General features: G+C 35.1%; 2 protein-coding genes and 1 long non-coding RNA gene across 8 annotated transcripts in view; 1 reads left to right on the top strand and 2 right to left on the bottom strand.

Moving 5' to 3' along the window:
- Positions 1-1,567: 1,567 nt before the first annotated feature.
- gnat1 (guanine nucleotide binding protein (G protein), alpha transducing activity polypeptide 1) lies at positions 1,568-8,188 on the bottom strand. Its single transcript, XM_048198798.1, has 9 exons — positions 8,055-8,188; positions 5,691-5,733; positions 5,397-5,538; positions 3,759-3,916; positions 3,502-3,630; positions 3,187-3,316; positions 2,925-3,078; positions 2,505-2,716; positions 1,568-2,386 (listed from the first exon to the last, which is right to left on the bottom strand). The coding sequence occupies exons 1-8, from the start codon at positions 8,158-8,160 to the stop codon at positions 2,526-2,528; spliced, it is 1,053 nt and encodes a 350-aa protein (XP_048054755.1). The 5' UTR covers positions 8,161-8,188; the 3' UTR covers positions 1,568-2,386; positions 2,505-2,525.
- Positions 2,599-10,594, top strand: LOC125273444. The gene is made up of 3 exons (XR_007186073.1): positions 2,599-2,725; positions 3,769-3,929; positions 7,579-10,594. It is a non-coding gene; the product is annotated as an uncharacterized LOC125273444 (long non-coding RNA).
- A 178-nt stretch (positions 10,595-10,772) lies between these two features.
- sema3fa (sema domain, immunoglobulin domain (Ig), short basic domain, secreted, (semaphorin) 3Fa) overlaps positions 10,773-12,388 on the bottom strand; it is a 70,499-nt gene continuing 68,883 nt past the window's right edge. For all 6 annotated transcript variants that reach the window (XM_048198792.1, XM_048198793.1, XM_048198795.1 and 3 more), the window contains one exon: positions 10,773-11,875. In XM_048198792.1, the coding sequence (XP_048054749.1) occupies positions 11,441-11,875 (435 nt within the window). In that variant the 3' untranslated portion in view covers positions 10,773-11,440. The remainder of the gene's footprint in view (positions 11,876-12,388) is intronic.

The following is a 12,388-nucleotide window of genomic DNA, read 5'->3' as shown; positions in this document are numbered from 1 at the left end:
GTGAATCAACAGACTAGGTAAGCAAGCAAGAACAATAGCGAAAAATGGCAGATGGAGCGATAATAACTGACATGATCCATGATATGATATTTTTAGTGATATTTGTAAATTGTCTTTCTAAATGTTTCGTTAGCATGTTGCTAATGTACTGTTAAATGTGGTTAAAGTTACCATCGTTTCTTACTGTATTCACGGAGACAAGAGCCGTCGCTATTTTCATTATTAAACACTTGCAGTCTGTATAATGCATAAACACAACTTCATTCTTTATAAATCTCTCCAACAGTGTAGCATTACCCGTTAGCCACGGAGCACAGCCTCAAACTCATTCAGAATCAAATGTAAACAATATAACAGTATACAATACTCACATAATCCGATGCATGCATGCCGCATGCATGACGAACACTTTGTAAAGATCCATTTGAGGGTTATATTAGCTGTGTAAACGTTGTTTATGCACTGTTCAAGGCAAGCGCGAGCTCTGTGGGCGTGGAGCAGGAGAATTAAAGGGCCAGTAGCCTTGAATCGGCTCATTTATAATGATGCCCCAAAATAGGCAGTTAAAAAAATTAAAAAAAATCTATGGGGTATTTTGAGCTGAAACTTCACAGACACATTCAGGGGACACCTTAGACTTATATTACATATTTTTTTAAAAAGTTCTAGGGCACCTTTAAGGGGCACCACATTTTTACAAATAATTAATATATTTTTTATATAATTAAACAAAAATAAAATATTATATTTATTATTAAAATTATATTTTATTATTATGTCATTAAATGTGCACATAATTTTCATAATATATGAAATAATAAAAAAAAATCTATATTCATAAAACAAATAATTCTAAATGAAATTAATGTTATGGAAGTTGTATATGCTAGGAAATAAATTATAAATTAATATTATAATTAAATATAAGTTAAGTATAAATCAGTAAATTGATGATAAAATGTACATACAGTACTGTGCAAAAGTCTTAGGCCACCGTTTTAGCAATGATATAATAACCATATAATTATTTCTCTGTGTCTTTATTAGAATATAACCAGAAGATAAAGTAAATTTGTATGCAGTATTAAAAAACAGGGAAAAAAACAGCTTTTATATACCTAAGTGGCAAGTATTTAGTGACCTCCCCTGACACTTGAGCAACAGCAGGAACTGGCTCTCTTAAACCTAAATGGGATGGAAAACTTCTAGGCCAAGAAAACTTTCTCAGAGTTTCATTTTTGTGAAAATGGAAGAAGTCTAAGAGGTCACACTAAATACTGATTTTTGCTTAAAGAAAAAATTTTCTTTTTTTTTTTTTTTGGTATTTTTTTTACATTTTGTGTACGTATTTCCTGTATTTTCTGTTTGTGTTGTAATAAAGAGACTACAAAATAAATATGGATGGTCATTAAAACATTGCTAAAACAACAAAGCTGGTGGTGGCCTAAGACTTTTGCACAGTACTGTAAATATAATCAATATTTATTAATAACATACTAATATATTATGTAAGCACACCGGATCATCCCATCATCAACCAGGACGCTTAAAGTACAAACACATCAGGTTCAATCTTTTCTACAGAAGCTTTATTCATTCAATTTACATTTACATGGATGTTTATGATTTTTGCAGTCAGTTGTGCCCTTTTAATCAATATTTGCTGTCGTAATTTAATCAATTCACTCAAACATTGTTCTTCGTCTCAGAGCTAGCTAACCGTGCTCCTGAGCTAAGCATCTTACTGAAATATTATTACAAGCTATCTTTTCATCCAAGTCATCCATCTTACATAGAGATTCTGATCATGGGACATAACATGATATAACCCCTCTGTTAATAACAGAACTTTGCATCCCAGTAAAGTTTTCTCAATCAGCTTAAGTATGAACTTTATACAGTTAGTACCTGCTATAACATATAACTGAAATACTCTGGACTTCATAATGTGCTCTTGCAAAACATTACGCTGAAGTGCATATGCAGGTGTTTCAGAAGTTTCGTTATTTGGTCTGCAGCTGCATGTAGTTGCAAATCTACAGGATAGATCACTGCGGAAAACTAATAGGGCCAAACCCCATACACCCCTCATAAGAGCCAGGTCTTCAAACAGGGTGAGGCTGCATGTGTTGTTATATATGACTTGCTGCTATGAATATGTATTAGGCTCTGATATTTAATTAAATGCAGAGTGTTTAATCAAATGTAGATCCCAACTGCAACAATATCATTTCTTCTAGATGCAATCAATTCAATTCCCTTGTGTGTGTGTGGGTGTGTGTGTGTGTGTGGATGTGGATGTGTGCGTTGGAGAATTCCTCATTACCCAGGGAGGAAAACGAGAAGGGGCAATGGGTCAGTATTGGGTTTTGTTGATTAAGCCACTCTGTAAAAGAAGAATGACACTTTAATTATGCACATATAGAAATTGTATTGATGTTTGATATGCTAGAACAACATAATGCAATACTTATCATATTATATTACTATTACAACATATTCACCTCTTCCCACGTATGGCTTGTTTAGAAGAGACCGCAGTCTTTGAGATTTTCTTTGATGATAATGTCTGTTACGGCATCAAACACAAACTTGACGTTCTCTGTGTCTGTGGCACAGGTCATGTGGGAGTAGATTTCTTTGATGTCTCGTCGCAAGTTCAGATCTAAGAACTGCACCTTGATGTAGTTACCAGCATCCTCAAAGGTGTTGGGACCTGAGAGAGGTATGCATTATATTTTTTTAGCATAGTTTCGCATATCATTTCACAAAATGGTATCTTAATTTTGACCTTTGGTTCTTAATAATTAGAAGTGTTGTTCCATGATTTATCCCCACTGAAAATGTTCATGTTTTTAGAACTTGTATGTTAAAGAATCAAGCTTTTTGTTTCTGGTTATATTGATGCTGTTTCGAGGTCTCACCATCATAATCAGGGAAGCACATGCTCAGATGAGCTTTCTTGATCTTCTCCAAGAAGACATCCTTCTTGTTGAGGAAGAGCACAATGGATGTGGTGGCAAAGTAACGATGGTTACAAATGCTGTTGAACAGGTGGAGACTCTCATGCATTCGGTTCTTTGGTTGAAAGTACAGGAAAAACAGGGTTTCTGTTACTAAAATGCACCAAAGTAATACTGTAGTAATACTGTTAGTTTCATTCTTGGACCGCAAATGGAAATTTACCACTTCATCATCCTCCACCAGCACCATGTCGTATGCGCTCAATGCAGCGATGAAGATGATACAGGTCACACCTTCAAAGCAATGGATCCACTTCTTCCTCTCTGAGCGCTGACCGCCCACATCAAACATCCTGCAGACCAAGAACATCACTTAATATGACATTGGTGTCCATTCTCGTTTAATTGTTCTTAAAACATTTACATTATTAAAAATGTTTTTTTCTCTCTTGAGATGATGATGGTCGTTGGGCAGTTTAACTTCATGCCATTGTCATTATTGGGGAGGCTCTTTCTGAGGTGACTTTGTTTAGTGTACCTGAAGTTGAGGTCCTTTAAGCCGAACTGGGTCTCGATGATACCGGTGGTCTTCACTCTTGATCGCAGGACGTCCTGTTCAGTAGGGACATAGCCAGGTTGGATCAGTCTCTCCAGGTCACACAGATAGCTTGGAGATAAAGAGAATCAATACAATATTTTCCTATACTTCATGTTTCAAAGATAATTTTGATCATGGACATTAAAGCCTTGGTGACTGGTATTTAATGCTTTAAAAGACTAATTAGGGGTCCGTACTATCCGGCAGAGTCGTTGAGCTGATATTCGGAGGCCCTTTCAAAGCACGCTTGGATACCCGAGTCCTTCCACAACCTCAGGATGATGTCTGACAGCTCCTTGGGCATGGAGCCTTCCTCGATGGTGTCCGCTAAGTGCATCAGCCTCCTTCCATCATCCTGCAGAAAACAGGTAAAAAGTATTGTATCTAAAGGTGTTTAAGCATTAGCTGCTACACAAATGCCTTGAAACTGAGAGCTCTGTGACTTTAAAGGGATGGTTCACCCAAAAATGAAAATTCTTTCATCGTTTACTCACCCTCATGTTGTTCCAAACCTGTATGAGTTTCTCTCTTCTGCTGATCGCAAAACAATGTTGGTATGTTGGTAACCAGACAGTTGACGGTAGCCATTGACGTCTATGGAGGTCAATGGCTGCCGTCAGATACTTGATTACCAACATTCTTTAAAATATCTTCTTTTGTGTTCAGCATAAGAGAGAAACTCATACAGGTTTGGAACAACATGAGGGTGAGGAAATGATGAAAGAATTTTCATTTTTTGGGGGGTGAACTATCCCTTTAAATCCTGTATAATCATTCATGATTTGATAGAAATGAAAGAGACTATTAAAAGAAAGAGACTGTCATGACCTCTCATAATAATAATGTAATTTCGTAAATCCTTCAGTTATTACAAACAATTATGTTTTGTTGTATAATCTGACAAATATGCTATCAAATTGCTTTCATTATGGTTTTGATGAAAGAACAATTGGCAGGAGATTAAAAAAACACCTTTAGAGTACATTGTGTACTATATAGAGTGAATTCAGTTCATGTGGGACACCTACGCATTTTTACATTTTTACGCAAGTCTGTTACATTTACCATATTCTAGCTATAGGTTGTTATATGTTTGAGGTATGTTTCTTAATTTATATTAATCATTTGATACAATGCACTTACAAAAATGTTTTTACATTTAAAAGTACCTACATGTTATTACATCTTTATTGCATTTATAATTACAATGTTGACCCCTCAAAGCCTTAACCCATTAAACCTAACCAAACCTGTCCCTGACCTTACCCATATCCCACTACAGTAGAGTTGGTAGCACTTTATTTTACAGTCCTGTTTCACATGTACATACTATGTACTTATTGTAGTAATGACACTAACTGGGTAATAACTAGGTACTAACTAACCCTGAAGCTACCCTTAAACCTATAACCTATAGTTACCTTACATTACTCAGTACTTTCGTGGTTAAGTAGACTGTGAGTACAGTGCAAGTGCACATACTGTAACAAAGCGTGCAACCGAAGTGTTTTGCAACAAAACATGACTGCAATAGGTGCGGATGCACTATATTTTACAGTATGTGTACTTACAGTGAACTTACCCAAGAAAGTACTTGGTAATATAAGGTAACTACATGGGTTAAGGTTAGGTACATAGTTTAGTTAAACACTCCTAATATATTTTTGCACAAGGTGGATGGGCAATACCATGGTACATTGGAAATACAATGGTATTATTGAAATAACCTAGGATAATCATTCAGTACTCTGGTATTACACTCTGATATCACCAACTGTATATTCCATACTGTAACCTTTTATTTCTGTAAATGGCTAATGAATGCTGTAGAGCACCTGTGCAGAAGCATCTCCATAGGAAATGTTGAGTGTGGTCATGGCCCTCACAATGGCCAGGATAGACTGCAGAGTGTTGCTGTAGATGATGATAATGAACTCCATGCACTCTTCGACGGAGTAACCATCTTTGTGGATAATTCTGTGATGGAAAATAATAGACTATTAATTGATGTAGTTATTAATTGATTATGATAGAAAAGAGCACTTAATATGAATCATGATTGAGGATAGTCTCATGTAATCCAATTCATTGTATTTTCATACACTTTGAAACACTTTCTCTGCACTTACTTCATCTGTTTGACAATTGTGCTTTTCCCCGACTCACCAGCACCTGAAAGGAAAATAGTAATGGATAATTAATTAAGAAACATTTCTTCTTATCATGTTGTTTAATATTTAATATCTTTGTGGGAATGATGATATACAGTACAGTCCAAAAGTTTGGAACCACTAAGATTTTTAATGTTTTTAAAAGAAGTTTCGTCTGCTCACCAAGGCTACATTTATTTAATTAAAAATACAGTAAAAAACAGTAATATTGTGAAATATTATTACAATTTAAAATAACTGTTTTCTATTTGAATATATTTCACAAAGTAATTTATTCCTGTGATGGCAAAGCTGAATTTTCAGCATCATTACTCCAGTCTTCAGTGTCACATGATCCTTCAGAAATCATTCTAATATGCTGATCTGCTGCTCAAGAAACATTTAATGTGTACAATTGTACAAAATATTTGTGTACAATATTTTTTTTCAGGATTATTTGATGAATAGAAAGTTCAAAAGAACAGTGTTTATCTGAAATCTAATCTTTTGTAACATTATAAATGTCTTTACTGCCACTTTTGATTGATTTAATGCATCCTTGCTGAATAAAAGTATTCATTTCTTTAATTTCTTTTCAAAAATTCTTACTGACCCCAAACTTTTGAACGGTAGTGTATAATGCTACAGAAGCTTTGTATTTCAGATAAATGCTGTTCTTTTGAACTTTCTATTCATCAAGGAATCCTGAAAAAACAACTGTTTTCAACATTGAAAATAATCATAAATGTTTCTTGAGCAGCAGATCAGCATATTAGAATGATTTCTGAAGGGTCATGTGACACTGAAGACTGGAGTAACGATGCTGAAAATTCAGCTTTGCATCACAGGAATAAATTACTTTGTCAAATATATTTAAATAGTACACAGTTATTTTAAATTGTAATAATATTTCACAATATTACTGTTTTTTACTGTATTTTTAATTAAATAAATGTAGCCTTGGTGAGCAGACGAAACTTCTTTTAAAAACATTAAAAATCTTAGTGGTTCCAAACTTTTGGACTGTACTGTATGTTTTCAGGATTCTTGATGAATTGAAGAGAACAGCATTTATTTGAAATATAGAAATAGAAATTTTCAACAACATTATACTTTTATAATATGTCTCAACTGTCCATTTTGATTAATTTAATGTGTCCTTGCTAAATGAAATTTCTTTATAAAAATTTGAAAAACATCGTAATGACCTGACCCAAACAAGTTAAAATTCCAGATTGTAATAGTAGACTGTTCAAGTTATGCTATAAGGAGGAGAAATAAACATCATGAGACCAAAGTTATGAGACAAAGTCTATTAGTGTTTTGAAAGGATTTCATGGGGAATATTAATAACATTTCTGAAATGATGTGCTCAATTATGAGCAGACTGATTTGACAGAAGAAATCTCAGCGCTGTATTCTGCCAAAGTGAGTGTGATGAGAATTGGTTTCTGTTTGTTTTAATTTGTCAACATGAAATCAGATTCTCAACCAATCCAGGGACCCCCAATATTAAAAAAGGTTGTTTTTTTTTAATCTATGTTTTTTTCACTAAAACATTAACATATACCACATAATATATATATATATATATATATATATATATATATATATGTGTGTGTTGTACAGTATACAACTGAACTCTAGGTCTGCAAATACCCGGTTGAAAACCATAGATCTACATTGAGCCAGTGTTTGAGGGGTAAAACCTCAATGGACCTCTGAGATTTGTCAGACTGTAGATGTTTGTTTAGAACAGTCGCACAGTAATATTTGATTTATTTTGGCATGCATAAGTGAATTAATGCTGGAATACATCCTTCTTCTCTCCTCTGTCTTTGTTTATCTTTTTGTGGATTACATTAAGAGGCTTGAGGCTTATTATTCTTGCCCTAAGCCGCTTCAAGCTTGATGTGCCATAACCCTGACCCACATCACTTCACGGACAAAGACACGGGCATTTATGAATGTACACGCATGCCTGAAAAATGTTTTGAGATCATTTATTTTGGATATTGAGATATAGAGACTTTTATAAACTATGCTGTCATTTTTGTGTCTCCAGTTTATTTAGCACTACTTTGGTTTGACTTTCAGTAAGACATCAATTTTATTATCTTATTTCTTCTGTGTAAGCTTTAGATATTTAATATTCCTTTCATATCACAGCAAAGAAATTAATAAAACATAAAATGTCGTTCAGTCATCGCCTGTTTATTATGACGATTTAAATGGGAAGGCTACACAACGAATCCACTATATACCATTTTTCAAATCTAGCCAATTAGCTGTTCTTCATGTTTGGACTTGAACAATCATTTGAGTCCCCTCATGCGTTGTTACCTAGCAGCAGAAGTTTGACGGTCCTGGCATCTTTGTCGGCGTCCTCTTTCAGCTTCTTCTCTAGCTCCTTGGAGTGCTTCTCCTCTGCGCTCGCCCCGGCCCCCATACTGACTCTTGATTAGGGAAAAAAGAAGTCCTTCTGGATAACCACTCGCTTGCACAGAGGCCTCCAGGTGCTGTCAACGATACAGCTCACACCTCGACTGGATCTTGGTGACCTGACGAATCGTTTCGAGTCTTAGAGGGATTTTGGGGATGTCTCTGACCACCTGGGTTGGTGGGGCCAATGAAGAACAAGGACAGAAGGCATTCAAAGCACGGAGAGGTCATCTAACCTCAGATTTAGGGAGAAGGTGCTGCGCTCAGCAAAAGGCGCTAAGCTGACCGGTGTCTTCACGAGCACATTAAAAAGGACTGTGTGAGTGGTGTAATGTGAATGTTACATTGTCATCAACCGATGCATGGTATGCTTTTCAAGAAAAGGCAGAAGAAGACTGAGAAGTAAATGGGCCTCGTGTTGCCTGCCATTGTGGTTTTCTCTCTCTATATTCTGGTGAAAATATGCTTGACATCGTGAAAGCAAATTGCCTCTGTATGGCCAAAATTTTTGGCTTTTCAAAATAGCCTGAAAGATTTTTTTTATTTTTTATAAAATGACTGAATGTGAGGAAGTTCTGCAATCTCCATGAGTAATTCTAATCTCACCTTCCCACTGTAGTCATCAGAATCAGTTCGCATTTTCCATGCAGTGTACACAGAGTGCAGCACAGCGTTTAAAGAGCTTTAGTCTTTTACCTGACAGCTCATTGACCCCAATCTGAAGATTGATACATTTTAATCCACAGGCATCACAGGTGACAGGAACACTTTCTTTGATGTACTTTATTAGTAGCAAATATTCATTTCAATGTATACCTGGAAAAATAAACATTAATGCAAGTAATGTTTAATTATATGATCACGTTTATCATGCTAAACATTTAGTTTAGCTTAAAAACAGTTTAGTTTATCTAAAAAACAAGTGCTAAGAAAGCCTTTCATTGGCTACACTGGGTTAAAAATGTGTTCGTAAATCTCTGTATTCATTTATGCCACGTTTTTGCCCTCATGACTGACTGTAATTAACAAGACAATCAACCGTCACATTATTTGATAGATTTATCTTGGTTTAGTTCAAAGAATTTTGAAAGACATTTCTGTGTTTCTTTTTTTTTTTCCAACTTTGAGAATTGTCATGTCACAGTGCTACATAAAGATACAGTAACATGTTGTTTGTATCATTGTTACATAGTAAAAACTATAAATTATGCATAATTACATGCACTTAACCCTAAACTAAACCATCAACCTAACCCTAACCATATAGTAAGTACATGTAGTTAATTATTATTACTCAGTACTTAAATGTATAATTGCACTGTAACACGGACACCTTAAAATAAAGTGTAATCAAAAATCTTCAATTCAGTGATCAGAATTGTTGGTTACATTTTATTTTAAGGTGTCCTTGTTACAATGTAATTATACATTTAATTAACAGCATTTACTTGCTTTGTAATTATGCATAATTTACTGTTGTTACTACATAAGCAACATGTAACAAGAACATTAAAATAAAGTTACAGATTTTTTTAAATAAAATAAAAAAAAAACTTGGCACAAGGTTTTCAAATATTTATTTAAAATTCTACTGTATGGTGTGATGACATTTGTGAATTACGTTTGGAAAGAGAGCACAAATCACACTTCATTATCAATTGTCATTCATCTTGTGAATGACCCTAAAGTAAAGTTCTCAAATAATGTACTATTTTCTCAGTTCATAAAATATGCAAATCAGCAGCTTCCTTAATCCACTTTTGGTGAAAAGTGAAAAAGCTATTGGTTTTTTATGCACTGTAAACTCATGTCTTTTTCAATCTAACATTAAGCTTGTGAATGAAAGGTTCAGACGTAAGTACAGTATATACCCAATAACATTTCTGAAGAAAGACCAACCTATATTTGTTATAAAATATATAACTTTAATTAGTCAACGACAATGATGGAAAAGAAAACAAATAAAAATACATTACTATAACATTAACTGTTTATAACATCTAATTCTGGATCTTTTTCACATTAGATAAAAAAAAAAAAAAAGACAAAACAATGGAACAAACCACAGTGATGAATAATGTCTTATAAATGAAAGAAAAAACATTTACAACAACCATTTCACACAGCCTGTCTGCTGAGTGTTCTGAGAAAACACAACGGAGGTGACACACACACACACACACACACATATAAGGTAATTGTGCTTGATTCCATCACTAGTTAAAGTCCTCTGTCTTCAGAAAACAGTCTCTCTCTTACTCTCGATTCATGTCAAAGACCATACAGCAACACGGCAACATATCCAGAATTTGACTACATATCTGTACAGTACAAATACAGTTCATGCAAACGCAAACAAGTTTAGTTCCAAATGATGTAACACTTCCAAATGATCACCTATTAATTGTTTTTTTGTTTTTCTTTTCTTTTCTTTTTTTTTATACATAAAATGTCTGGAGAGTTTTATATTTAAAATTCGCTTGAAAAAACCCCCAAAAAAAACAATTTTAAACAATTCTGCTCTACAAAGAGATGGACAGGTTTTGAACCCCCAGCTTTCTGAGATTCTTTGCGTGCAATAGTACATATTTATATAAATGAAAAGAACAAAACAAAAAGTGATGTACATACTGTACAGGAGGCTGTAATTAATAATGAACCAAATATATAACACACAGAAACGACTTTATATTTAACACACATTAGCATAGCAACATATGGAAGATCAAGAAGATTAAAAGATGAGTGTTTTTCAAAGTCTTTTGGGAGGTCACAGAATACTCGAAATTCCTTTATCCGTACATCTGCAGAACAAGAACACGTGCCCAGCTAAAAGAGTCAACGGACGCAGTTCCATCATAGCTCTGGTATCAAAACATCAAACGCAGTCAAACTGTCCATCAGGAGTTTCAAACGTCCAACTATCCGGTTAGTGGTATATACACAAAGTTTTATGATAACAGTCGTACTATGTTTTATGGTGTGAATACCATTGTAATAAATATATTGGAAGGGAAGTACAATGATAACAAAATATTTGCACAGATCTATACACAAAACTTTTTTTTGCTCTATTTCCATACAAAGATATCCACAGAATCTAACTATGTACAGCCTACAATAAATACTATGCATTTTCAAAAACGTACTGTTTATTTTCTCCTCGGCCATAATGGTTGCGGGTATGCGTTGAATATTTTGTGTGTAATGGCAGTCAGAGACCTTGAGGTCCACCTCGAGTCTGGCAGGGAAATCTCCGTTTGGATGGAGTGGGATGTTTTTCCCTCTCATGTCTCAGCCATGCTTCTCTGCTCCTGGTGGTGTCTCCTGTTCCGCGGCTTCCGTAGGTCCTTCTGTATTTCCTTGAGGTCCTTCTTCTTGTGTGCACTGGCTAGGGGGTCGTCCCCCATCTGCCAGTAGTCCTGGCAGTACTGGTTAATGAGGCCCATCTCTGGTTGGCTGAGGATGGTCAGCAGGTCTTTGTACTGCTCTGCGCTGGGCGTCCAGGCGCTGGACTGGAGAGGCGGCGCAGGGGGAGCGCTGGATTCGGTCTGGATGGTGTTGACGGTGCGGGCGGAAAGAACCACTAGCTGAAGTTTGACCAGCGTGTGCTTGAAGTTCTTCTCGGTGGAGGTGCACTGGTACACCCCTCCGTCAGACAGCTGGAGAGAGCGCAGGAGGAGACCCTGCTCCGTGCGGACAACGCGCCCGTCGGAACGGATCTGAAATGCGTGGGTTGTAGAAAAAAAATAAACAAAGATTTTAGGTTCAAATCTATATTCGTGAGAATTCTCTCAATTCATTACGTCAATTGTGAATTTGACTACATATCTGTGCAGTACAAATACAGTTCATGCAAATGCAAACAAGCCCCCTAAAGTTAGTTCTGAATGATTTTACGCTTCCAAATGATCATCTATTGAATGTTTGGAGGTGCTTGCTTGGACTTTTACAACATGTGAGAACATTTTTTTTCATTTTGTAACTGGTCTAATTCTATCAATTAGTATGAGGTCATAAAATATATAATTTAAAAATGATTGAATTTTAATTTTATAAATAATTTTGTTTGAATTTAGTTGTAATTAGTGTAGGCTGTAATTAGTATTATGAGGTCATAGTTTTTTAGAGAGTATAACACTGCACATAGCAACATAACTGCTTATATACACACAGAGACAATTATATAAATTGATTATATTAATTTAGCAAATAAGTTAGCAATAAATAAAATG

Source organism: Megalobrama amblycephala, linkage group LG8 (genome assembly GCF_018812025.1).
Source record: "Megalobrama amblycephala isolate DHTTF-2021 linkage group LG8, ASM1881202v1, whole genome shotgun sequence".
In the NCBI taxonomy this organism is placed as follows: Eukaryota; Metazoa; Chordata; class Actinopteri; order Cypriniformes; family Xenocyprididae; genus Megalobrama; species Megalobrama amblycephala.
The sequence above is the reverse complement of the archived record's forward strand: the minus strand, read 5'-3'. Positions and strand labels throughout refer to the sequence as shown.

Excerpts from the sequence above, each read along its gene's own strand:
- gnat1 (XM_048198798.1), bottom strand. The coding sequence starts at position 8,160 with ATGGGGGCCGGGGCGAGCGCAGAGGAGAAGCACTCCAAGGAGCTAGAG. Across the intron at positions 3,079-3,186 it reads TGGTGGAGGATGATGAAGTG|AACCGAATGCATGAGAGTCT; the intron begins GTAAATTTCCAT and ends TTTCAACCAAAG. Across the intron at positions 2,717-2,924 it reads GTGCTTCCCTGATTATGATG|GTCCCAACACCTTTGAGGAT; the intron begins GTGAGACCTCGA and ends TACCTCTCTCAG.